The following is a 26,798-nucleotide window of genomic DNA, read 5'->3' as shown; positions in this document are numbered from 1 at the left end:
TTCAGCTCAGGTCATGATCTCGTGGTCCGTGAGTTCGAGCCCCGCATCGGGCTCTGTGCTGACAGCTCAGAGCCTGGAGCCTGTTTCGGATTCTGTGTCTCCCTCTCTCTGATCCTCCCCCATTCATGCTCTGTCTCTCTCTATCTCAAAAATAAATAAACGCTAAAAAAAATTTTAATGAGGATAGAGAGAGGATGTCAACTACAGTGATCAACAGCGTTGGCTCTAGGGTCAGTCAAACCTGGTGTGGATAATGTGCACCTAACTTCTGGCACTTTACCTCTGTAAGCCTCGGTGTCTCCCTCCACAAATGGGGACAATACTGGAGCCTGCATTATATGACTGTGATGAGGGTGTAGTGAGATAAAGCCTGGCCCACAGAAAGCACTCAGTATTTATTAGTATTTTGTTCTTATCCCAACAATCCATGAGCTGAGACTTATAGTTGAGAAAATAGAGACTCAAAAACAGCAAATAATTTATGCAAAGTCAAAGGTCTAGTCATAGGTAAAACCTAGATTCAAACCAGGTCTGCAGCCTGTGGCTGAAGTTGTTGAGAAAGGATGCCTAGAAATACTTCCCACCGTTGCCTCACCAGGCCAGAGGGGGTGGTGGCTGGGTAAGCCGGGTCCTGGAACAGCAGGGAAGGGCTCGGGCATTCCACTGGCAAGGTCTGGCTTTTAGGAAATGAACCTTACCAGGCTACCATGCTTCCTGCGCACCTACTGAGCGGGCGCCTAGAGTGCCCTGCAGGGAAGAGCGTGAGTAACCGTGAAGACATCGCTTAGGTTTTGGCCAAATTCAAAATGAGAACAGGATACAGAGTGTCCCTCATTCCCCATGTCCAAGTCATTAAGCAAAAGTGCTTGCTGAGGGTCACAGCCTTTATTTTCTACAGTGATAGCAAAACGTGTTCTCTCTTTGCATCAGAGCACAGAGGCTTCGAGGTCCTGGAGGCTCCTTGGAGGGGAGGGGGAGCCCATGTGGTGATAGTATGTGTGAGGAATAGGAGAGCAGGGTGGCTGGCAGGTAAAGATGTGCTCAGCAAATCTGGTGACTCTTCTCCACATTACCCCTAGCGTTCTGCGTTAGGTCTATAAAGAGACAGCTCCACTCTGGTTAATGCTCTGTGATTGGTGAGAGCACACAGTGATTGGTTAGACAGTTCTGAGTCATTTTAACGGACCCTGTGCTCTGCTGTCCATCATCTGTAGATTGAAGGGTTGCCCTTTCTCATCATGGGACCAGAGAACAGTAGTAGTCTGGACCAATAGTGGCCCAGAGAGGTGAGGCTGGGTTTATAGTCTAGCTGTGCCTCTGTGTGGCGGCAGACAATGGTCAGAACCTCATTTCTTTATCTGGAAAACAGAAATGTCATGAGAATGGAATGGACTATCTACTTATGTAGAGTTTAGCACAGGGCCTGGCAGATGTACTCCAACACAGCAGCTGTTAGTACACCATATATGCATGCTCCAGGAACATTCAAGACACGGGTCCAACTGTCAGCGGGTTGGGAACATTGTTTTTGTGTAGAAAGCGGTGCTGGGAACACAGGCATGGCACTGGAGCTGTGAGAACACCATGAAGCATATAACCAGCCTGCTTCCAGGTTTCTCTCCATGTGTTGCTTGGCCCATGTCCGGCTGGACTGCCCTGCTCAGCCGTGAACCCCTCTCCTTGCTCTGCAAGGAGATTACTGTCAGCAGGGAGCCGCCCCTCTCTCCCTCTCCGTGTTGATGCCTCTTATTGCAGTGATTATGTATCCAGCCTGGAAAATGGTGACATCTTGGGAATGCAGCCCTGGCGTCTGTGGTGCCATGACAACCAGCTGCCCAGCAGTCACCCCTAATAACGACCACACACCACACATTCACAGTCCCTTCCACTTGGGCGGAGGCTCCCCGGGGAGCACAAGCTTCTCTCAGAGCAGCTGCACCAAGACTCCTGCTGGGAACAAATTTTGAAAGAGAAAGAGAGAGGGAGAGAGAATCAGGGAGATAAGAAGTCTCTAACCTGTCATGTATGGAGTGGGCCCAGGGGCCTGCAGACACAGCCATTTTGTTCCGGGAGCCCAGTGGCTAGAGGACCTGTACTTCCACAGTGGGAGGCATAAGGACCCGCCGGTGCCTTTGCCATTCACCCAGTATAACCCGGAGAGGTTATACTGGAGGGGAAAAAACAAATATAAGCACTTGAAAAGCCAGGCCTCGCTGTTAGCAGATTTCTTCATTAGGCTCCTGTCGAGACACCCACTGCCAAGTTGTCATCTTGTCTGGATGGGAGCCGCCTCCTTTTACTGCTGTGGGCTGGAGAGAATGTGCTCAGAAATCTCCGATCGATATCTTTCCAGAATGACAGTTCTCAGAAAGGCACCAGCCCCACTTGGCTAATAAGTGATTAATCCTCACAAAGGAAGGACAAACAGGCCCAATTAATAAACTTGTCTGTGGATGTTATCCCAAATTCAGCCTTTAGATTGGCAGGTACGCCCTCAGCCAAACACAGGTTCTCACCTCCCCTCTCTTTAGATCACAGATTCCAGCTGAGGCCCCTTATGATAAATGCCTAACCCCAGAGCTAATGAGGCTCTAAGATGCTGTCCTTACTCAGGGAGCACGTGGTCCCAGTCTCTCTGGCCCCCGATTTCTCAGCTGGGAGATGCAGACCATTCTCACCCTGGACAGTGCCTGGCGGGTACCACATCTGCCATCAGTACTGCTCCCCTTCTGTGGGACCTGCCCCTCCTCCCCTGCTCCCACACTAGGACTGCTTAGCTCCTTGTGAATCCTGAACAAATATGTATGTTTTTTAAATAACAGGAAAATAGAGAGGGTGGCCAAAATACCCAGTAAGAGGAAGGAAAGTACATAGTGGGCTGAAGTGGTCAAAGAAGGTTTCTTGGAAGAGACAGTGAGCCCTGAAGGTGGAAAAGGAAGCACGGGAGGGGCAGAGAGAGGTGGTATTCTGGACTGGATGTATTCCTTCAGAATTCATATGTTGAAATCCTAACCCCCAATGTGAAAGTGGCACCCTTAGCAGGTAATTACATCCCAAGGATAGAGCCCACACATAGGGATTCATGCCCTGATAAATGAGTCCGCCCCCAGAGAGCTCTGTCACCTTCTCTGTCATATGGATACAACAAGACCATGGTTAGCTGCAACCCAAAAGGGGGCCCTCACCAGAGCCTGATCTGGGTGGCACCTTATTCTCAAATTTGCAACCTCTAGAACTGTGAGCACGTGGGGACATCTGGGTGTTAGTGGGTTGAGCATATGACTCTTGATTTTGATTCACGTCATGATCCCCAGGTCATGGGATCAAGCCCCGCATCAGACTCCCGGTTGAGTGTGAAGCCTGCTTAAGATTCTAAGATTCTCTTTCTCTTTCCCTCCGCCGCTCTCCCCCGCTCGCACACTCTCACTCTCTCCTTAAAAAAAAGGGGAACTATGAGCACTTTGTGTTATTAATAAGCCTCCCATCTATTCTATTCTGCAGAAGCAGTCCACGCTAAGTCAGGGAGGGGTGAGCATGCATCAAATGCTAGCACCTGCTGAGTGTTCCATAAACATTGGTCATCGTTATTACAGCATGTAAACCACAGACCACAAGCCACAACCCATGTGGCTGAAATGTGAATTTTGTTTGACCACACACTACAATTTTTTAATTCGTTGCTAACATTGAAACATCTGGATTCTTCAGAAAAATCTGGACTTTACAAATGAGATGGTCTGACTCTGCTGGACCCACATTCCCACATGGCAGCCATTGACTGGAGCTGAGTGGAAGCAGCCCTCTTTATAGGTTATGGACACTATAGTTTGCCACAGTCCCTGCCACTTCTTGTTGTAAGCCCGTACATGCTTCATCTGTATCACTGTGTGCCTGGCCACTGGAGGGAGGCGCTCTCTGACTTCAGTGCAAATGATGAGTAGGCCAGTGAGGCCACTGTGGAGTATTTGAACAGAAAAGAAAGGGTCAACATTGCAGTGCCGATCTCAGGCTTGATACGAAGGGCCCTGAATGCCAGGCAGAAGAGGTGGGACTACTGGCTAGTGGCAGTGGGGAGTCACTGTAGGTGTCTTGCAGTGAGGGGGCATTGCTTTGGGAAGAACTATCCAGCACTCAGTGGGACCACATGTAGTCTCATGTTCTGCTAAATCCTCATGGAGTCTGGGCCACCTGGCTTGCTATCTTGGCAGCTGCTGTGTTCTGGTTTCCCTGGACTGTGTCAGCCTGTGGGTACAGCAGCAGCAGGGCAGTGGCAGAAACACAGGGAGGAGACGGTGGCTGAGCCGTGGCGGCTCACCAGCTCCTTGAAAGCAGCAAACCCATCACCACCCGTGCTTGCTTGCTTGCCAGGCCAGCTCTGGAAGAGCAGCTGCTGAAAAGGAGTGGGCATCTCGGGGACCCACAGGGAGAGAGAAAGAGCTGCCACCAGGCCCAGGGACATCACACCAGCTTCCCAGAGACGGGTTGGGCAAGAGAGCACGCACACTCTGTCCCCTTCCACTGTTGATAATTTGAGGAAAGTGGAGTATCAATTTCCTATTGCCCCCGTAACAAATTACCACAAACGTAGTAAATGTAGTGACCTTCAGCAATACAGACTTATAGTTCTGAAGGTCACAAGTCCAAAATGTGTCTCACTGAGCTAACATCAAGGTGTCTGCAGGGCTGTGTTGTGTTCTGGAGGCTGGGGTGGGGGGGGGGAATCTGTTCTCTTGCCTCTTCCCGATTCTAGAGGCAGCCCCAATCCCGTGGCTCCCGGCCCCTTTCCTCCAGTTTCTGAGCCAGAGTTGGTGGCAGAGACTTTGTTCTATTGCATCCCTCTGACACGGACTTTCCTGCCTCTTCTTTCCCTTATAAGGACCCCTGGTCGTTACACAGGTTGCAACCAGATAATCTAGCATATTCTCCCCTAGCTTAATGTCAGGTAATGATCCACCTGAATTCCCTTTGGCCCTGTAAGATAGTCACAGCTTCCAGGAATTAGGGTGTGGACATCTTTGGCTCAGGGAGCCTTTTCTTCCTACCACAGAGCAACAAGCACCTTTTCTTTCTTTAATAAAAAGCTCTCAGACATGATAAGGGAGGGGGCCCCTCCTTGTTGAAGAAAGAACCAAAGAGCACAGGGTCCTCATCTCTCTTGCCCCCTAACCCATGCACCTGTCAAAGTGCCTTATACCTATTGGCACTCAGTGCACATTGGTTGAATAGTGTGTGATGCTAGTATTTGTTGACTTCTGGCCGTGTGCCAGGCACTACTGTAGATGCCCTGCCAGCTTCTCTCCTTTTTGATTCTTAAAATAATATCTGCATTTTATTTTTTAATGCTTATTTTTAAGAGAGAGAGCAAGAGTGAGGAGGAAGGGATGGGGAGGTGGACAGAGGATCTGAAGTGGGCCCCCAGCTGACAGCACAGAGCTTGATGCAAGGCTCAAACCCATGAACCGTGAGATCACGACCTGAGGTAAAATCAAGAACCTGACGTTTAACTGACTGAGCCACCCAGGCGCCCCAGTAGCTGCATCTTAAGGAATCTGAGTCTCAGAAAGTTACAGAAAATCAGAAAAGACAGTGTGGCCTATATGGGTTCTAGCCCAAATATGTCTGACTCCAAAGCCTATCTGCTTCTCCAGTACCAGCCTGGCAGACAGACCTGAAGAAAGCAATTTGCAGTTACTAAGCCATGATCCGATCCTGCAGGCTTTCCACACGATGTCTCTCTGCCAGCAGGAGTCCTCATAGTCCACTATCCCCCTGAAATGCACTTGTTCCTGCTGATCCCCCTGTCTAGCCTAGGAGCACCCCCCATCCCCTCAGTGTCTTACAAGGGTCAGCAGGCTATGGTCTCCAGGCCAAATCTGGCCCACCCCATTTTATTCAACTCTAGTGAAGAGTGAGGATTTTCCATCTTTAAATGGTCAAGTGAAAAAGAACCATACTGTTTTATGACATGTGAAAATTCGATGAGGGGCGCCTGAGTGGCTCTGCTGGTTAAAGTGTCCGACTCTTGATAATGGCTCAGGTCATGATCCCACAGTCATGGGATCGAGCCTCATGTCGGGCTCTGTGCTAACAGCCCAGAGCCTGCTTAGGATTCTCTCTCCCTCTCTCTCTGCCCCTCCCCCATTTGTGTGTGTGTGCACGTGTGCTCTCTCTCTCTCAAAATAAATTTTTTTTTAAATTAGATGAAATTGAAATTTCAGTATCCATGAAGAGAGCTTTATGGGAATACACGGTCATCTGTTTACATACGGTGTGTGCTTTCACACCATAGTGGCTGTCACAGTGACCAAATGGCCCTGAAAGCCTGAAATAGCTGCTATCTAGCCCTTTACAGGGGAGGTTTGTTGACCTCTGAGATACCTAGTACCTACTGATCCCTCAAGCTTCAGGCTGTTATTGAGCCTTCCCTGATCACACCAGCCAGATCAGATCCCACCAGACTGTCTCATTTCTCCTCCCTCCGAAAAAAACAATTTTGTTGTTGACAAAACAATTTTGACAAGTTATTGCTTAACTCTGTATAATTATTTATTAGAAGATCTATTTGTGAAATATCATACATGCTTAAGTATTTTGAAAAGTTATACAAAAGTCAGGAACCAATGTAATTCCTTCTAGATTTATCGCTCAGTCTCCATGATGCTGTGCCTTGTGTTGCTACAGTGTTCACTGTTGAACAATTATTTGTAGAATTAATGAAGGCCTATATAAAAAGCAAATTGCTAGGGGTGTCTGGGTGGCTCAGGAAGTTAAGCTTCTGAATGTGGCCCAGGTCACGATCTCACAGTCCATAAGTTTGAGCCCCGCATTGGGCTCTGTGCTGACAGCTCAGAGCCTGAAACCTGCTTCGGATTCTGTCTCCCTCTCTCTCTCCCCCTCCCCTGCTCACTTGTCTCTCTCCCTCTCTCTCTTTCTCAAAAACAAGTAAATATTAAAAAGATTTAATAAAAAAACATTTAGAGAAAATATGATACACACAGAAATATTTTTTTAAGAATAGCAAATTGCTAAGGGTAACTAACTGGGCATCACTTTTTGCCAATTCAGACTCCTCCGAGTCTTAATATGATCCCATTTCCCATTCTGCAGCCCATGTCTGGGGACTGGGTCATTAGGCCCGAGATAATATAGTAGCCACTAGTTAAATCTTACACTTCTCTCACTGGCCTCAGCTGGATGAAGGCCAGCATTATCAGGCCATGGGAGTTCCAACCCTCCGTGGGAAAATTATTGGCCGTTTCTCTCTTTGGGAAAAATTATTGGATGTGTCTTCTGTATAGTAAAAATTACTGCCTTGCATCTCAATTTCCAAGCCTTTTCTCTCCGGGGGCAAAACTGTTGCCTGCATATCTCTGAAGGAAAATTGCCATCTGCCTCACTCTGTAGTTGTGTCCCCATTATGGGGAAATTGTCAGCCATGTCTCCAAACACAGAAGCATGCCAGCTGCACTTCTCCACAGAAGAAATGTCAGCAGAAGTGAGCAATTTAAAACCCCGTGCGTGATTTTGAGTCTGTGCCCTTCTCGTCATGAACAGACCTTCATGTCTGCCTGCCTTGTTTCCTTTATTCTCCCTCTCCTCTGCCTGAATCATCCACACCCAGGTCGCAGTGAAGTCTAGCACCAAATCCCAGCCACCTGTACCGAGGAAGGTGTGTTCCAAGTGATAACCCAGAGACAAGCTATTGTGTGCCTGGGTTCCAGTCCAGTTAGAAGACCTAGAAATCGATTTCATAACTGGTAGCACTTACAATCTGACCCTAGTGGAAAAACACTCCTTTAATACCACGTCTGCCCTAAGCACCACCTGCTTGTTCCCTGCTGTCTTCCGTGTGATTCTGGGTCCAGGCATGACACTAAGTGCTCCAGGAAAGATCCATCTCATCTGTCCCACAGCCACCCTATAAGGTAGCTAGCCACTCCTCTCATCTCCATGTGACAGCTAAGGAGTATGAAGCTTGGAAGAAGGCAGGTCACTTGTCCAAGGCTTCACAACTTATAAGTCACAGAGCTGGACTTTATCCTAGGCCTGCCAAGCCTGGAACCACCTGTGGCCTCAGCCCCCACACCATGGCCGTAAGCTCCTGTGCAGTGTCTACTGTGAGGGCCAGTGCATGGAGCCACATGCAGGAACCACCTTTTCAAACTGGTTTCCCTCCAGCCTCTCTTCTCTTGTCCCCAGAGCCCACCACGGGCATGTGACATGCTTCCTGCTTGGTTTTGTCCCCGTTGTAACATAGGTGGTCTTAGCTTTAGGTTCCTCCGAACTCAGCCGTTTTCTTAATTCTTTCTCTGTTTTGTTATGTCACCTCTTCCCCAGGATTCTGATACTGGCTTAGGTTACCCTGTCATCTGAGTTCTGTCAGGTGAACAGCACTGAGCTATGCACCATGAAGAATAATACTCTTCATCCCATGCAGACATATTCATATCTGCACATGTTATAATACAAAATTCTTTCTGCACCAGACACCTCATGCAGCCTATAGAACTTAAAAGAAGTGTCAGTTGCTTTTGCCTAGAGCATTGCAGTTCCCCAGAGGAACTCTGTACTAGAAAAACTCTGGACTGCAAGGGATTTGTCAAAAAAAAAAAAAAAAAAAAAACAGTGGGGAGGGAGACGGTGTGATCCAGTAAGATCTAAAGGCAGGACAAAGCAGTGATTCTCAACCAGGAGCAGTCATGCCAGCCCAGGCCACAGTTGACAGTATCTGAAGACTTTTTGGTTGTCCCACCCAGGGCTTGGAGACTTAGTGGGAAGAGGCCAGGGATGTTGCTAAACATCGCTCAGTGCCCCAACAACAGAGAATTATCTGTCCAAAATTCAATAGTGAAAAAGTTGAGAAACCTGGATTCCTAAAGAATCATTCATTTTTCTCTGCCTGCAGGACTTCTCAGCACCTTTAATAGGCTAATTGTAATGTCAACCCCCAAAACTGAATAGGAGTTTCCCAGGCTCTTTTGACCTTAGCATCTAGAATCCCTGACATATTCCTGAGTGCTCTGCTGAAGTCACCTTGAGAAGGCTAGTCTAGAATACTGGGAATTGGGAGAGGAAAATTAAAAGACGAGATCACTGGAATTCATAGATCTTACCATCTGAGAGGTGGGAAGCACGTGGTAGACAATCCTGACTCACATTACAGACAAGAAAATAGTTCCACAGAGCTGAGAGTGGTCCAGCCATTGAAATCAGAGGCAGATCAGAGGTTAAAAGCATAGGCTGGGAACAGACCAAGTGAAAATCCTTGTCTTGCCTCCTACCAACAGTAGGATCCATGCCTGAGTTGACTGACCAGACTGATTGTCCAAAAGGGAAATAATACCTGTGAATACTAAGTAGGTTAATATATGCAAAGCACCCAGTGTAACAGAGAGTAGGTATTAGAAGTGGCTAATTTGTGTCCAGCCTGGATTCCAACAGCATCCTCCCCTCCCAGGCTGATGTCCTTTCCAGTATCCCATGATGGTTTGATGGGTACCTGAGGATATAAGGAGGAGCCGAGGCACAGAAGTGGGAGCTCACATGGGCATATGGAACATTAGAGAGCCCATCAGAGAGAACATTAGAGAGAAATGATATTGACAGAATGAGGGAAGGCCTGATTGTGGAGACAGTGTAATAGTAAAGCCTGTATCTACTGCTCACTAGCTGTGTGATCCTGAGCAAGCTACTCAGCCTATCCTGGTCTATCTCATCAATAAGGATAGGGAGAATATCTCCCTTAAAAGTTTGAGCAGTAAATGGGATAAGGTGTGCAAAGCATGAGGACCAAGAAATGATAGATGTCATTACTGTTGGCAGTTGTCATTGGGGTCTCTGACACACTAGCTCCCTGTTGGCAAATCTGACACTTGCCCAGTGCCTCAGTCTGGACTATTAGGATTGTCATCAAAAGTGTTTCCTCACCAAGGGAGCAAAGTTCTTCTCTCCATCACAGGTCTCTTCTTTCCTGCTCCTGATGTCTTTGTGTTTTAGAAGCTAGTTGGAAACCATGTAGGTCAGCAGAATTTTTTTTTTTTTAGACAGAGAAAGCACTAGTAGGAGTAGGGGGAGGGGGGATAGAATCGCAAGCAGGTTCCACTCTCAGCTTAGAGCCTGATGCGGGGCTGGATCCCATGATCCTGAAATGATGACCTGAGCTGAAATCAAGAATTGGATGCTCATTGAGGAGGGCACTTGTTGGGATGAGCGCTGGGGTTGTATGTAAGCCAATTTGACAATAAATTATATTAAAAAAATAAAAAATAAAAAAAGAATTGGATGCTCAACTGACTGAGCACCTAGGCGCCCCCAGGTCAGCAGGACGTTTAATGCCAAGCCAGAGGTTACCAAGAGAAATACTCAAGCACTGGATCCTTTTGCATCATGTGTTTAGTAAATTACATGGACCACACAGTGATGTTCCGTTCGTATTCCACTAGCTCCTTTCTTTCCCTCTGATAATGCAGTAAAATCTCACTTATTCATGTCTATAACTAAATTTGTGTGATTGTTTAATATGTGTTTCTTCCTCTGGCCTGTGAGTTCCATGAGAGTAGGACTGCATCTATCTTGTTCCTTGTGTCCTTGGTATGTAGTACAGGGCCTGGCCTGTGTTCATCCAACAACACATGGTTTTTATTTGTATGTTCTAGGTAATGTACTAAGTACTCTGCACATGTGTCATTGCATATCAAAGACACTTAAGTAGCTGACAAGTAGTTGTTCAGGGTGAATTAGTGAAAACCTTGAATTACAGATGACTTCCTATGGAATATATTTTTTCATACTTTTCAAGGAATTGAAACAAATTTGAGGTGAATAAAGCATTGCTTTGATAGGTTCCTTTCAGGACCTGTTGAATTAATAAGTATTATTTTCCTGTAAGACTTAAAATGAGTTGTCAATATCCATTCATCTAACGTATTTACTGAGTATGTCCTAGGTTTCAAGGAATATGGCAGGACAAAACAGACAAAACTCCCTCCCCTCATAGACCTTACGTATTAGGAGACACAAAATATATTAAAGGCCAATGCATATAAACTGGAGGAATGGGGCAGTGGGAGGAGGGGTTGCCTCACTGCTGACAGGCTACAGACATTAGAATTCATGGGTGAGGAGTGCCTGGGTGGCTCAGTTGATTAAGCATCTGACTTCACCTCAGGTCATGATTTTGCAGTTCTTGAGTTCGAGCCCTGCTTCAGGCTCACTGCTGTCAGCACAGAGATCCTCTCTGTCCCTCTCTCTGCTCTTCCCCCACCTGCGCTGTCTCTCTCAAAATAAACTTTAAAAAAATAATAATGCAAGGGCTAGAGCTGGCCTGAGGGTCTGGGCTTCTTGTGGTGTAGACATGTACACAGGGTCATACAAAGTCCTGAGGTCCCCAACCTGTAATTGCGGATGATGGTGTAAGGCTTGAACCCATGAGCCCGTTGTGTAGAAACTGTGTTTCATAAATATTGGGAATGAGTTTTTTCTTTTGAGGACTTTGGCTTTATAAAAAGGATAGAATAGGACCAAGCATCATTAAGAGCCCCTCCACTCACTGTCCTCTAGTTAATACACAATTTAAAATATTTAGTGTCATCATTAGTGGGAAAAGAGCCTTTCTGCTTGGTGATTTGGTGATTCTATGTAGATTCTACCCTGGTTACCTTCTTACAGCTACTAAAATAAGGCCTTGTACATGACACTAGGCAGAATTGATTCATGGTTAAGAACAAGGACTTGAAAGTCAGCGAGATCTGAGTGCAAAGTGCAGCTGTACCTCAGTCTAGCTGTATTGTCCCCTGGTGACACAAACTCTCTCTGCCTTAGTTGTTCACATCTGTAAAAGAAACAATTATTGTTTCTATGTCAGAGAACTAGTGTGAGGATTAAATGAGATAAAGCATATAAAGCACAGGGCCTGGAATGTAGTAAGCTCCCTGTCAGCAGTAATTATCAGTACTATTCAGTGTTGCTGCTGAATGAATGAAAGTAAGTCATCAACTTGGTATTAAGACTTGGATATGCGGGCACCTGGGTGGCTCAGTCAGTTAAGCATCGGACTTCAGCTCAGGTCATGATCTCAGTTTGTGAGTTCAAGCCCCCCCATCGGGTTCTGTGCTGACAGCTCAGAGCCTGGAGCCTGCTTCGGATTCTGTGTCTTCCTCTCTCTCTCTCTGCCCCTCCCCTGCTCATGCTCTGTCTCTCTCCATCTCAAAAATGAATAAAAACATTAAAAAAAATTGAGACTTGGATATGCATACACATGGTATAAGGTGCCAAGTGCTATGCTGGCCATTACATTACCTATAGCCTGCCCTCTGTGTCGTACATAAGAATGGGTAGTGGGCTGATGAAAGCATTGTCATCTTTCATCTCACCTCCATCTTCTGGGGCTGTCATTTTCGGGCCTTACAAGGTTGCTACAGTGGCATCCCAGTAGGCCACATGTGTGGAGAACAGATTGCTAGGTATAACCTTGTAAACATTCTTTATGTCATTTAAATAGCCCACAAGTTCTGTAGTCCTCAGTCCCAGAGTCTCAGTCTCAAATAAAATATGATTGGCTGATGGAGAAGCAGGGCATGCTAATGAGGATAAAAATAGCTCCTGGCATTTATTGAGAACCTACAATGTGTCAATCATATGTTCCGAGCAATATGCATCCCCCTTCTGCAGCTGGGAAAACTGAATCTCGGCATAGTAAATAAAATGTGAACAGCTGGTAAGTGACAGAGGCAGAAATTGATGGACTCCAGAGTAGGTCCGCTTATCCCTTCCCATTGACTGCAGGTGCATCAGGTGGAGATGACCAAGTCTCCGGGCTCCTGCTTGTCTATTGAGATGTTGGCATGGAGCTTGCCTGACGTTTCTAAGTGCCCAGTCCAAATGAGATTCCCTTGAAGGGAAACTAATGTGAAAATCTAGTTTTCAAGGCCAGGGGCCTTCATTAATGCTTGATCAAAATCCGAGAGGTTTTTCTGTTTCACTGGCTTAATTCTCAAGTTCAGTTCTGATTGATGAGGGTTTTTTGTTGTTCTCTTACATGGTTAGGTGAAAATTACGATTTTGGTTTGGCTGTTCCAACAAGGTTTGAAAGAGAACTCATTGTAGTCGTGGGTTTTCTACATACAATTGGATACTGACTCTGTGTAGAGCAGGAAGGAGAAATCTCTGGAGGATATGTTAGCGAAGTAACCTGCAGGCTGGTGTTTGGTTCAGCCTAAGATTGTGATACAAACACTTAAGTGAAACCATACTCAGTTGCCATTATTTTAGGTTAAAAATAAGTATGGGCAAATGTCTGTAACTGTGCATCATACATGCTGAGCACGCAGATGGCAAAGAATTCATTCATTTATCTAACTTTGGTTCTAATCAAGCAACACATGTTTATTGAACATTTGTGCCCAAGTCTTTAAGTACAAAGAAAAACCAAAAAGAAGCTCGCACTGCAATTGCAGTAAGACAAACATGCAAAGTGTTAAATAGCAATGTGAGAGCAGCAGAGGTCTTGTTAAATAAGTGGGCCAGACCAAATGTGGGGGGCTTCTGTGAAAAAAATCATTTAAGGCAAAGATGGTATGCAAAGGATGAGGCCTAAGAGCCCAGAGGGATTTCAGTCTGTGAAGACAGAACAATCAGGCCTAGAAATGGGAACACTCAAAATATACCTAAGCTATGTTCTATATATTCCATTTGAACCAGAGAAGTTCAAAATCAAGATCGACATGTTACAACAACTTTTGATGGGCTCTGTTGTCCAACTGAGGGGCTGTGCCTTTATTCGTGTAAGTGGAAATCAGCTGAAGCTACTGAGTAAGAAGTGCCTGGATAGCAGAGCAAAGGGACAATATACACAAAAGACAAGACTGAGGCTCAGCAAAGCAACACTATTAAAAACCATGACCGAAGAGATAGGAAAATAAATGTCCACACAAAAGCTTATGCATGAATGTTCATAGCAGCATTATGTGTAATAGCCAAAAAGTAGACACCCAAGTGTTTATCAACTGATAAATGGATAAACCAAATCTGGAATATCCATACAATGAGTTATTATTCACCCATCAAAAGGAATGAAGTGCTGATATCCACTAGAGCATGGATGAACCTTGGAAACAGTTTACTAAAGGAGAAAGTAGTCACAGGAAAACCCTACATTCTATAATTCCATTTATGGGAAATTTCCAGATTAGGTAATTTCATACAACCATAAAACAGATTAGTCATTTCCTAGGGCTGCAGGAGTAGGGAAGCAGAAGTAACTGCAAATGGGTATGGAATTTTTGAGGGTTAGTTGATGAAAAGTTTGAAATTTAGATTGTTGCAATGCTTATACAAGTATGTGATTATACTGACAAAAACAATCAACTATAAACTTCAAATGAGGAAATTGTACACTATGTAATTTTATATCTAAAAAAAAAAACCCATGAACATATTTTTAGGCATCTCAGATGACTCCAAGTTTTGATATGAGAGGTGACCCACAAAGACCAGGGGAATTGTGTAACAGAGGTAGATCCATAGACCTGGAGCTTGGAAATGCTCAGGGCTAGATCCATCAATGTACAGGCCCATGTGAGTCCTTCCATGAGAAGGAAAATACAGAAACCAGTAATCACTTTCTGCTTCCAGGGAGATGACGGTTCTCTATTAGTACCTTACTCACATTCTGAAGATTCTACTCCAAGTTAGACTGTTGTCTTTCTAGCTGGTCCATACATGGTAGAGTTAGTTGAAAAGGATGTGCTCATTTTGTCTTGTTTTGCTTCTTCTGTGCAGTTTTTGAAGAGCCCGAAGATCCAAGCAACAGGTCGTTTTTCTCTGAAATTATCTCTTCGATTTCGGATGTGAAGTTCAGCCACAGTGGGAGGTATATCATGACCAGAGACTATCTGACCGTTAAAGTCTGGGATCTCAACATGGAAAACCGCCCCATTGAAACTTACCAGGTACGGATCACCACCCACCCATAGTTCCATAAGGCACTTCCTTTGTGGACCTCCAAGTCAGCTTCTGCCTACAAAGGCTTACAGTACACAAGAGTAAAAGACAGTACATCATCATAAATTCCATAAAATGGTCCAGCCTGCAATTGCTATAGGATTTAGACAAGGGTACAGAAGGAGGAGCTTGGATTCAATTTAACCCTTATCTACTGACCATTTAGATGTGGGATGGATACTGCAGATACAGAGGTGAACAAGACAGACATGATCCTGCTCTCTTTGAGCTGACTGTGTGATGGGGAAGCCAGATGATGAACAGGGAACTGAGTAGGTGTTGATGCAAGAGATGGTACTGTGTGCATGGAAGCACACACAAGGAGGGTCAGTCTGGCAAAAAGAAACCCTAAGGCTGAGTCTTGAATGACAGGAGCTAGCCAGAAAAGTCATATCGTTAGAAGGATAGTATGTTCATAGCTGGTGTGTTCAGAAAGTTCTTCTGCCCGTGTTCTGTATTCAAGATATCAAGAAGTCTAGAAATCTAGGCCCTGGTAAAGAACATTAGGTTATTTTGTCTTCAGGCTGAGTACAATGGAAAACCATTAAAAGGTTTTGGAGGAAATGATGACAGTTGGGGCTCTGGAATTGGCAGCAAGCAGATAGAGGGAGAGGCAGGAGGAGAGTCTGTGAGTTTCGCTTGCTGATTCAATATGAAGAGAAGAGCAATCAAGAAGAGTGTGCACAGGTTTTTGGCTTAAGCATTGGCTAAATGGTTGGTAGATTTATAGACCAAGGGAACAAAGGAGAAGGCAGTGTGAAGTGTTTAGAATGGCTTTTTCTTAGAAGAGGAAGACCAGGTTTTGAGGTAGAAAGGATTTGAGGAAGTTCATTTCAGGTAAGAGCACAATGGAAGCAAAGATCAAGAGGCAGGAATAAACTGGTCTTTTTAAAGATATTTTGGGTTAGATTAAAAGAAGTACAAAAATTCTAGACAGGGATTTAACTTACCTATTTTTCTTGAGACATAATTCACATACCATAATATCCATCCTTTCGAAGTCTATGTGAATGTATTCACAAAGTTGTGGAACCCTCACCACTATCCCATTCCAGAACATTTTCATCATTGACCAGCACATTCTGGCTATGCTAGGGAGGAGAGCCTATAGGGGGACATAGTAGCAAACACAACAGTAAAGAAGTTATTGCAACATTCTGGCAAAGGCTGAGAGTAGCTCAGATGAGCTTGTGACGAATCGAAGTGGCCAAAATCTTGTAAAATCAATAGCAGTTGACAACAAATTGGATATGTGATATAAGAGGAAACGAGGTTTTTTTATCCTGCCCAATTAGGAAAATGGCAGTGCCATTTTATGCAGATGAGGAAATCGAGAATTTTGTTTGGGACATTTTGGGCCAAATAAACATCCAGAAACTGCAAGTAGGCAGCTCAGTTGGAGTTTGGGTATATCTTAGCTTAAAGAAAAGAAAAGGTCAGGACTGTGCCCTGGGAACCTGATATTTACAGGTTAAGAAAAGGCAAACTAGGAGGAATGTTCTGGGAGCCAAAGAGCCTATTTCAAGGAGAAGGAAACACCAACTACTAAATGCTGTTGCTAAATCAAATAGGAATGGCTAGAAAATAGGCCAATGGATAGAAGTGGAGGTGAGTGGTAGTAATGAAGGTCTGATTTGCGTGGATTTCAAGAGAGACTATAAATGGAAGATGTGAGTGCAATGAATACAGATAACTCTTGCAAGAAATTTTAGTTTGAAGGGCAACAGAGAAATGGAGTGGTATCTGGAATGGGATATAGGCATAAGGAAAGTGTATCACAGCATAGTTTATGCTGATGGGAATAAGCCAGTAGAGAAAGAATAATTCAAGCAGCTAAGTGCTTGAGGGAAGCAAGATGGAACAGGTCCACTGCAGAATTGGTCTTAGATGAGAAGATGGATAATCCATCCATCAAAGTCAGGAGGTTTGTAAATCTAAGACTGAGTTGAATACAGAAGTGTTGTAGAGTTGCTCAAGGATCCACTTGAGTACAATGGAAGGAGAGATAAAGTCAAATTTGTTGAAGGTACATACTAAGGGTGTGATTATAATGATGGATGGACCACTAAACCTCAGGTAGTAAGGAGGGAAATACTAGGTGAAGAAAAGTAGACAGGAAAATGGATTTGAAGACTTAATGGAATCAAGATAGTAAAGGGAGTGAACTAAAAAGGTAGGAGGTAGCAATGGAGTAGTACTTGTTAAACAGGTACACTTAACAGTCATGGCAAGTCTCATAAAGACCAAGGAGGTAAAGGAAAAAAACCATTTAAAATGATGAGGCCAAGTAACTGAGAGACCAGAAGAATGATGGCAGGGGCTCTGGGTGTTACAATTGCCTCAAGGGATGTGGCAGAGGGACTCAGCACTGTTGCTGACTCTAACAAGGTAGACAGCAGCGAGTCTTCAGGGAAAGCAGGGAGCTCTTCAGAAGAGCTAAGGAATCATGGTCTGGAGCAGCAAGGAGCCCACCTACTCCACCTTGATACATTTGAGCCAAAGGCCTGCTACTACTGTGGCCACAGAAGAAGCCAACCTTTCAGAAGAAATTCAGAGAGAAGATTGAGGACCCCCCAGGACTTTGACCAACTGTGAGTAACACAAGGTCCTATGAGAAGGTTTGGGGGCCAGAAATGAAGACAACATATGTAATTGAGATAGTTTGTGGTTGAAATAACCTGCCCTATATATTTGGAGTCTTACTGTGCCTAGATCCCTCCAGACTTCAGGGCCCCGCTTCACAGCACTTGCCTTCAGGCTCTTACCTTCAGCCCAGGCCTAGAGCCAACTGGAACGTCATCTTCCAACTACACAGACAAACATCTAGTGTTACGAACTCCATACCAAACAGAGGGCAGTGTCGAGTAGAACCTGAGTGTGGGTGGTGTTGACAGGGGTGTAGCCTGCTGGCAAGCCTGGATTAGAGAAAACTGGATTTAGGCTCTTCAGTGGCAGGAGCAATTAGCACTTTCATTTTAGAGAAAGGCTTTAAGAACAAAGCTAGTTTTAGAACACAGTGAGCTGTGACATGGAATAATAAGCATTTTAAGAGCCTGCTTCTCAAACCAAGTTCAGCTACTGGTAGATGTGGAAGTGTTCTTTGTCAAAGGCCATGAAATAGGTATCCTAGCACATGTATTGAAATGCAGTGTTACAAAAGTTTATTTCAACTTTACATAGCATATTTCAAAGCAATTTAAATTCATATGCTATATAAAAATGTTAATGTATCAAAGATGGTAAATAAACTCTGAATTCCTAGAACACTGTTGAAAAAGACTGTGAGGGCTGGCCCATAGGGAAATAATTCCATCATCAGTTACTAATACCTTCCCTGGGGAGTGAAGTAAGTAATGTTCCTGCTGTGTATTTTCATACATGCATCAACTGGTCTCAAGCATCTTTCCAGGAATAACAAATTGTAGACTTATCTATAATTAGCTATTTTCAAGTTTTCCTACAGAACAGGGGTTGGCAAACTGTGGCTGGTGGGCCAAATCTAGCCTCCATTTGTTTCAGTACAAGAAGTTTTACTGAAACACAGCCACATCTGATCATGCATATATTGTCCTTGGTTGCTTTCACAGTACAGTGGCAGAGTTGAGTGGTTGTGACAGAGACATTATAGCCCACAAACCCTAAAATACCTGCTGACTCTTCACAAGGGAAGTTTGTCAACCCCTGAAATGTAAGAACCAACCAATAGAGTTGACTCTTGCTGGGCCTCATAAGCAGTCCATTAACTGTACAACACCAGGCTTCCATGAGTTCATGATTTAAGAAACTCTATGTTGAGAGGTTCAGTTTAGTGTCAAGAAAGCCATACACAATAGGAACATGGACAACAAATATTTAGAACATGAAGAAAACATCAAATTGGGTGAATTTTAAGTTGTCTCTTGCTCTGTATATTAGATGTTTCTAATGAATGTTCTTAACCTTCTCTTCTCTGATGGAGGTTGGTCCATCTTGTTTGCCTCAGGTTTTCTTTCTTGTTTTAGCAACACAACATAAAGATAACATACCTTCATATTCAATGTTCTCTTTCTATAGAGGACTTGAAGCCAAAGCAGTAGGAACAGCCCAAAATTTAGCTGTTGAGGAGGAGAAAGTATTAGTTCAGACCAGATTTTCCTTTGGATCCCTCCTGACTTTTGTCTTTCAAGAACCATTTATAGTTTTGGGCAATGTGGTTCCTCCTAATGGATCCACACTTCCAAACCACCCATGTTTTGATATGTTCATAAAGAAGAGTATAGGCTGAACCAAAAAAAATTTTCAGTAATTACAGTGAAATACTTTTCTAACACTAATTACAGTGAAAATAATCATCTATCCCCTTCTTAGAGCTTTGCAGTTCCCAACCATTGTAGGATTCTGAGAAGTTCTGTATCATAGAAACTGCTTAACCATGTGTTTTCAAAACCAGTTTCTCCATTCTCAGAACACTCCGCATCCGTGCCTTCTCTGCAAAGTGCTCTATACCACATCAGAGGAATGAGTAGCATGGAGATAAGGCTGAAAATAAGGAGCTATTTGGCTCAAATTTTTCTCCAAAAAGTAGGAAAACTAGAGTATAGGCATGTCTCATTTTATCGCACTTCCCAGATACTGCCTTTAAAAAAATTTGAAGGTTTGTTTTAGCCCCACATTGACCAAGTCTACCAGTGCCTTTTTTCCAACACATTTGCTCATTTCACATCTCTGTGTCGTGTTTACCATCTCCAAGCTTTATCATATGTTATGATGATTTGTGTTGCATGATCTTTGGCATTACTATCATAATTGTTTTGGGGTGCCACAAACTGTGCCCATGTAAGATGGTGAGCTTAAGGAATATATGATGTGTGTGTGTGTGTGTTTGCCTGCCAGCCTTTCCCCATGTCTCTGCTTCTCTTCTGGCCTCCATATTCCCTGGACACAACAATGTTGAAATTAGGCCAGGCAATAACCCTCCAATGGCTTCAAAGTGTTCATACAAAAGAAAGAGTCCCACATCTCTCACTTTCAGTCATCAACTAGAAATGATTAAGCACAGCAAGGAAGCTGTGCAAAAAGCAAGGTAGGCTGAAAGGTAGGCCTCTTACACAAAACAGTTTGCCAGGGTGTGAATGTTGAAGGAAAAGTACTTGAAGGGAATTAAAAGTGCTACTCCAGCAAACACATGAGTGGTCCAGAGAGAAAAATGAAACCAGGCCCAACATCCCCTTAAGCCAAAGTATAATCCAGAGCAAGGCTCTAACTCTCTTCAATGTTGTCAAGGGTGAGAGAGATGAGGAAGGTGCAGAAGAAAAGATTGATTAAAGCTAGGACAGGTTGGTTCAGGAGGTTTAAGGAAGGAAGCCAGCTGCAGAACACGAAAGTACATCTGAAGCAGCCAGTGCTGATACAGAAGCGACAGCAAGTTATCCAGAAGATCCAGGCATGATAATTCATGAAGGTGGCTACACCAAGCATCATATTTTCAATGTAGAAGAAACAACCTTCTTTGGAAAAAGATGCCATCAAGGAGTTTTATAGCTAGAGAGGAGAAGTCAATACCTGGCATCAAAGCGTCAAAGGACAGGCTGACTTTCTTGTTAGGAGCAAATGCAGTGGGTGACTAAGTTGAATCCAGAGCTCATTTACCATTCTGAAAATCCTAGGGACCTTAAGAAATATGCTATATATACTCACCTGTGCTCTACAAATGGGACAACAAAGCCTGGGTGACAGCACGCTCTCTGTTTACAACGTGGTTTACTGAGTGTTTTTAGCCCACTTGAGACCTACTGTTCAGAAAAAAAGATTCCTTTAAAAGTATTATTGCTCATTGACAGTGTACCCTATCTCCCAAAAGTTCTGATGTAGATGGACAGTGAGATTAATTTTGTTCTCATATATAGTAACACAAATTTAGACTCTCACACACAGCTGATAAAGCAGCAGGAGGGTTTGAAGGGGTTGACTCCAATTTTGACTTTCAAGTCTTATTATTGAAAAAATACATTTTATGAGGCTATAGCTGTCCTAGATAAGTGATTCCTCTGATGGATGCAGGCACAGTAAATGCAAAGCCTTCTGGAAAGAATCTAACATAGTATATGCCATTCAGAGCGTATGTCACTCATGGGAAGAAGCCAACACATCAGCATTCACAGGAGTTTAGAAAAAGTTCTTCCAGACCTTAGGGAGGACTTTGAGGGGTTCCAGACCTCAGTGGAGAAAAATCACTGCAGATGTGATGGAAATATCAAGTGGAGCCTAAAGATGGAACTGAGTCACCATAATCTCATGATAAAACTTCAAAGGATGTGGAGTTCAAAGAACATGATTTCTTGAGATGGGATCTACTCCCAGTGAAGATGCTGGGAAGACTGTGGAAATGTCAACAAAGGATTCAGATGATCCCATAAACTTCGTTGATAAAACAACAGCAGAATTTGAAAGAATTGACTCCCATTCTGACAGAAGCTCTGCTGTGAGTAAAATGCTATCAAACAACATCACATGCTACAGAGAAATCATTTGTGAAAGAAATAGTCCATCAATATGGCAAACTTTATTGTCTTATTTTAAGAAATTGCCGCAGCCATGAACACTGAGGCAAGACCTACTACTACTAAAAGAGGACAACTCTCTGGAAATCTCATGTTTAGCATTTTTTAGCCATTAAGTATTTATTAAGGTATATATATTGTTTTTTTAGATAAGGAGATTTATTGCACACTTAATAGACTATAGCGTAATCATAACCTTCACATGCCCGAAGAAAGCAAAAAGTTTATTTAACTCACTTTGTTATGATATTCACCTTATTGCAGTGGTCTGGAACCCACAATATCTCCGAGCTGTGCCTACACTGGAACAACAAATTTAGCTTCCATTGCCCCAGGCTTCTATTTCCTCTGTGACAAAGAACCTAGAAACAAGTCAATGACAAGTCCAGAAAAGGCATCAAAGACCTCAGTAACAAAACTATGACCCAGAGGCTAATCCTGTCCCCCACCTGTTTTTGTAAATAAAGTTCTGTTAGAATACAACCCCACCACTCATTTGTTTATGTATTACGTATGGCTACTTTCACATTACAAGGGCTGAGCTGAGAGTTTGCCAGCAAGGTCATATGGCCCACAAAGCATAAATATTTACTCTCTGGACCTTTATAGAAGAGGTTTGCCAAACCCTGGTCAGGATCAAGAATCAATCCTATTTTTGCCCTCAGACTCTCTTCTGCTTCTTTGCTCAAAAGACTCTTAATCACTAGAGGTCTTCAGCCCTACAAACAGAAATGGCCTTCTACATCAGACTTGTACCACATCCAGATGCCCAAAACATGGCAGAAGGAAGGACAATGAGTTCAGCTACAGCAGAGTTATCAAATGCCACACATGGATTCTCTTGTCACCAAAGCAGTGAAGTAGGTACCCTGACAAGGCCCAAGACTGCAAGCGGCCATTTGCAGAGTTATACTTTCACTGTCCAAATGACTCAGAGAGCTTTTCAATATCCAAAACATCTCATCGAACATGGGATGAATGACCCAACCGTGCTGACAGTCTCATATAAAATTCACATCCAACAATTTCATGGGGCCCCAGTGCCTTCCAGAATTGCAGCATTGATTCCTAAGCCTCTCCTGCCCTTCCTCACTCTCAGCTAATAACCTTGCTTCTTAAAATGCCAATGGGAGAAATGCTACATACTTCAGGGATGCAGCCTTTACGTCAGACTTTCCTCGGCAGCTCTACCTGCATGGACATCTCCAAATGATCATACCCAAAAACACAAATGGCAACTCCATCCTTCCACTTGCTCAAGACAAAGGTCGAGGAGCCATCTTGAGTCCCCTTCTCTCGTACTTCACAGGTGCATCATCCACGAGTCCTATCAGGTCTCCCTGCAAACATGCCTGGAAAGTTCACCATTTCCCACCACTGCTCTCGCCAAATCCAAACCATCATCTGTCAGCAGGTTATAACGAACCTCCCTGCATTTGCTGGCTTACATTATCGCAACACAGCTCAGTGATCCTTTCTGTGAGGTCTCCTCACCTTTCTCAGAATAAAAGGCCCATGTGAATGTTCATCTGCCTCCACACTGGAAGAAAACACACAAAGGCTATTGTGTTCACTGCCTAGCCCAAGCTCATAGTAGGAAGGCAATAGACGTGTGTTGAGTTAAAGATGCAATGAATGGTGTCCTCTAATGCCTACTAGCAAATCAGTTTAGAAAAGGGGACTGTACCACCTTCTGGGCCCTTCTATAGGCCACTAGCTAATTCAGCAAAGTTTTTTAATCCACACTCACCACATAAGCAGCTCATCAATCCATCCTAATATCCCCTGTCTAAAGAGAGCCCAGCCTGGATTCAGACCTGGGCCACTGGACGAATTAACAGCTCACATCAGAAGAAGAGGTCTTCACAGAAATAATCATTTTTAAAAATAATAACTGACCCTCTTGATTTATTTCCCCAACAGGTGCATGACTACCTCCGCAGCAAGTTGTGCTCCCTCTATGAAAATGACTGCATTTTTGATAAATTTGAGTGTGTGTGGAATGGGTCAGACAGGTAAGAAAGGCTGTGTGGCTAGGGAACCTTCCAAAAGGTGGGTCGTGTACTGGCCGAGGCCCTGGGCAACTGATCCTAAGGAGGTCACAGCCAAAGGGGGATGAAAATCAGGCCCCTAGCCCTGGTAGGAGTCCACTGTATGGGTCACCAGATTTCCCTTGAGCTCAGACCTGAAATGAAGGGCACCATGTGTTGAGACCCTCGAATCCTCTTACAGGACTGGCACAGGTAAGTGTGTAACATCAGCGAGAAAATCCTGTTTTACATACCAGAGCTACATCAACATGACTGAAATGAGTAACACTAACAATCCACCTCCCAAGTTCCAACCTAAGTAGCTCAGATTATTGCCAAGCTTAGTTTCTAGGTCGAAAATTATCCCTGACCACTTCTGGTATACCCGGCCAAAGGCCCTGGTCATTGGTTAGCTGAATTCTAGTTGGCCTCATTTATCATATCCCCTCAAAATGATTTATTATTGTTTTAAGGCCTTTTATTTCAACCATACTTCATATTACCTTCTAATGGTTCATTTTTAGTTTGACAAATACAGATGATTCCCCGACTTCCAACATGAAGTACAGGCTACTAGGAGCTGATTTAGTTTGTTGAGGAATGCGGCGCCCACACTAGTGTTTGGAAGCACTCCATTCGGTCATGGCAAGGCACTCAGATTCGAGCTTTTTGTAAAAACAAGCTTTTCTGACCATTATTCGGCCTGCTTTGTCAGTGAACCAAAATGTGCCTTCCACGTAGCAGGCCTGGCAAGAGTCACCACATGTCAGAGGACCCAAGTCGCAGCACCCATTTGGTATTAGGCAGAGGGAAGAGACAACGGAGCAGCTGTGATGTAGGAACAAAAGCTCCCCAGGGGGAAGTGTTTTACATTATTTGTATATTTGTATCAATACATTGATTCATATAGAATTCACTTTTTCATTGTTGATTAATAGATGTGTCCTATTTGTTACTGTTCCAATAACCTCTCTTAACCCAGACTCAGTAAGTACTTATGCATCACCCCCTCACACATCATGTTCTAGAATCCTGACCACAATCTGACAAGGTTGTTTTCATCATACCCATTTTATAGTTGCAGAAACTGAGGCTCAGCCAGGTCAAGTAACCTTCTCCAGCTCAGGAGCTAGTATGTAGTAGAGACAAAAGTAAGAAGTTTTCAGTTTGAATCTTAAGTCAGCATTGTTTTTTCATAATGTCACAGTTTCTTTCCATAACCAAGAAAATTCTTGGTTCAGATAAGGTTTGGAGTTTTAAAAACACAAAAATAAATAGGAAGGACTCTGTTTGAAAGCAGGTCAAGTGATGGTGGGGCCAGCAAATGGCAGTTCATGGGAAGCCATGAGGCCAAGTGGCTGAGTGCTAGGCCCTGGGGTTAGTTAGGCACATGTGGGCTGGAGGCCTGAGTGTGTCACTTCCTCGCAGCGTGACACTGTGCTCGTCACCTGTGCTCATGTGTAAGTCCCCCCCCCCCCCCCGGGGATAACGTAAGGCAAGATGAGACTGCGGCGGTCAAGCATTCTGCACCCTTCCTGATAAGGTAACAACAGCTTATTCTACTACAGAGACCAACACATTTCACAACATCCATTCCCTGGGCAAGAGTAACCGAATCTAGCCATTGATCGATTTGCCTGACACAGCTGATCCAGTTCGTAAAAACCTATCTCCCCTGGCTGTGGCCCCATGCTCTCAGCTTCCCCCTCCCCTGTCTATGCACTCATGCCATGTGAACACCAATGAGGTGTATCCTCTCCCAGTCTAACCAGACCATCGGGGCTTCACCCAGAAATGAGGCCAAGCCAGCCTGTCCAGGGGCAGCCCCTGTGGGATGTTACTGAGGCAACATTATCCCCCTCTCAGCCTGTCACCAGTAAAGACTCCGTCCCTTGCATCTGGAAGGCTTTGGCAGTCACTGCTCTCAGTAAATCGTCAATACACCTGAGGATGGAGAGGTCTTATAAAAACATGGAAGCCATCTGTGAATCCACTGGCAAGGCTTCTTTCCCCTCCCAAGTCCTTTTAAAATTTGAATTTGTTTACTCTCTTCCTGAGGGAAACCATGATGACATCCACTTTTTAGGTAACTTTTCTGGCAAGGCTAAATCGAGAGCTGGCTCTCAGCAGAGGGAGGACGCACACGGGTCAGTGCGCTATACACTCAGGGTTTCTCCCACCATGCCGACTGACTGGGGACAGCCTTGGAGCTTGGGCAATATGGAGGCCCCACTATTATAAAGTTTCCGAAGTGTTCCTCCTGTCACTACCTCGCTCCAGCCTCACAATGCTGAGGGAGGTAGGGCTGGTATGATTAAAACCACCAGACTCATTTACAGACCCAGATAAGGGATCTATCCAACAGAATTACCAAGGAGGATTATCACAGCCCTCCATTTGCCAATCAATCAAAGAGCTTGTTGCTTTTAGTGATTCAGGACTTAGACCACAGTCACACTGTTGAGCCTGTTTGGGTTTTTGGTTTTTCATAAAACTTATGGTGTCATAAGCTGCCCATGATGTAACACCATTAGCTCCAGAAAGACACAATGGGGATAGGTTACTGCCTTTCTCCAGAGCACTCAGTCACTCCCTATTTCCTCTCTACATTGCAGCGTCATCATGACAGGCTCCTACAACAACTTCTTCAGGATGTTCGACAGAAACACCAAGCGTGATGTCACCCTTGAGGCCTCGAGGGAAAACAGCAAACCCCGGGCTATTCTAAAACCGCGAAAAGTGTGCGTGGGGGGCAAGCGAAGAAAAGACGAGATCAGCGTTGACAGTCTGGACTTTAGCAAAAAGATCTTGCATACAGCTTGGCATCCTTCAGAAAATATTATAGCAGTGGCGGCTACAAATAACCTATATATATTCCAGGACAAGGTTAACTAGGAGGACAAGTTATTACTTAATAATCTCACATACTGAATACTAGTCAAACATGTTTTTAAATGTTTCTTTTGGTCTTCATTTGATGCATTGACATTAATTTCCCTATGCAGAAAACAATTGGAGTAGAATTAAAAAGAGTCCAACTTTCCCAGATCCCCAGTTCTAAGAGACTTTTGTCAAACCCAATAGGTTCTGAGACACTTGTGTTTAGAATTGAGAGCTGCCAGCTAACACTAATTCTCCATAGTTGACTTGAATTTCTGATGCTTTTATTGCCCGGTTTTCTCTGGTGGGTCCAGTGTTTTGTTCCTAGGTGTCTGCTGAGATAAAATGA

General features: G+C 44.2%; 1 protein-coding gene across 12 annotated transcripts in view; it reads left to right on the top strand.

Annotated features, from left to right (window-relative positions):
• The window catches only part of PPP2R2B (protein phosphatase 2 regulatory subunit Bbeta), a 313,867-nt gene extending 287,339 nt beyond the window's left edge, over window positions 1-26,528 (top strand). For all 12 annotated transcript variants that reach the window (XM_042986559.1, XM_042986545.1, XM_042986522.1 and 9 more), the window contains 3 exons: window positions 14,779-14,948; window positions 23,463-23,554; window positions 26,185-26,528. In XM_042986559.1, the coding sequence (XP_042842493.1) occupies window positions 14,779-14,948; window positions 23,463-23,554; window positions 26,185-26,464 (542 nt within the window). In that variant the 3' untranslated portion in view covers window positions 26,465-26,528. The remainder of the gene's footprint in view (window positions 1-14,778; window positions 14,949-23,462; window positions 23,555-26,184) is intronic.
• The last annotated feature ends 270 nt before the right edge of the window (window positions 26,529-26,798 follow it).

The sequence above is a fragment of the Panthera tigris genome, chromosome A1 (genome assembly GCF_018350195.1).
Source record: "Panthera tigris isolate Pti1 chromosome A1, P.tigris_Pti1_mat1.1, whole genome shotgun sequence".
NCBI classification, from domain to species: domain Eukaryota; kingdom Metazoa; phylum Chordata; class Mammalia; order Carnivora; family Felidae; genus Panthera; species Panthera tigris.
The sequence above is the reverse complement of the archived record's forward strand: the minus strand, read 5'-3'. Positions and strand labels throughout refer to the sequence as shown.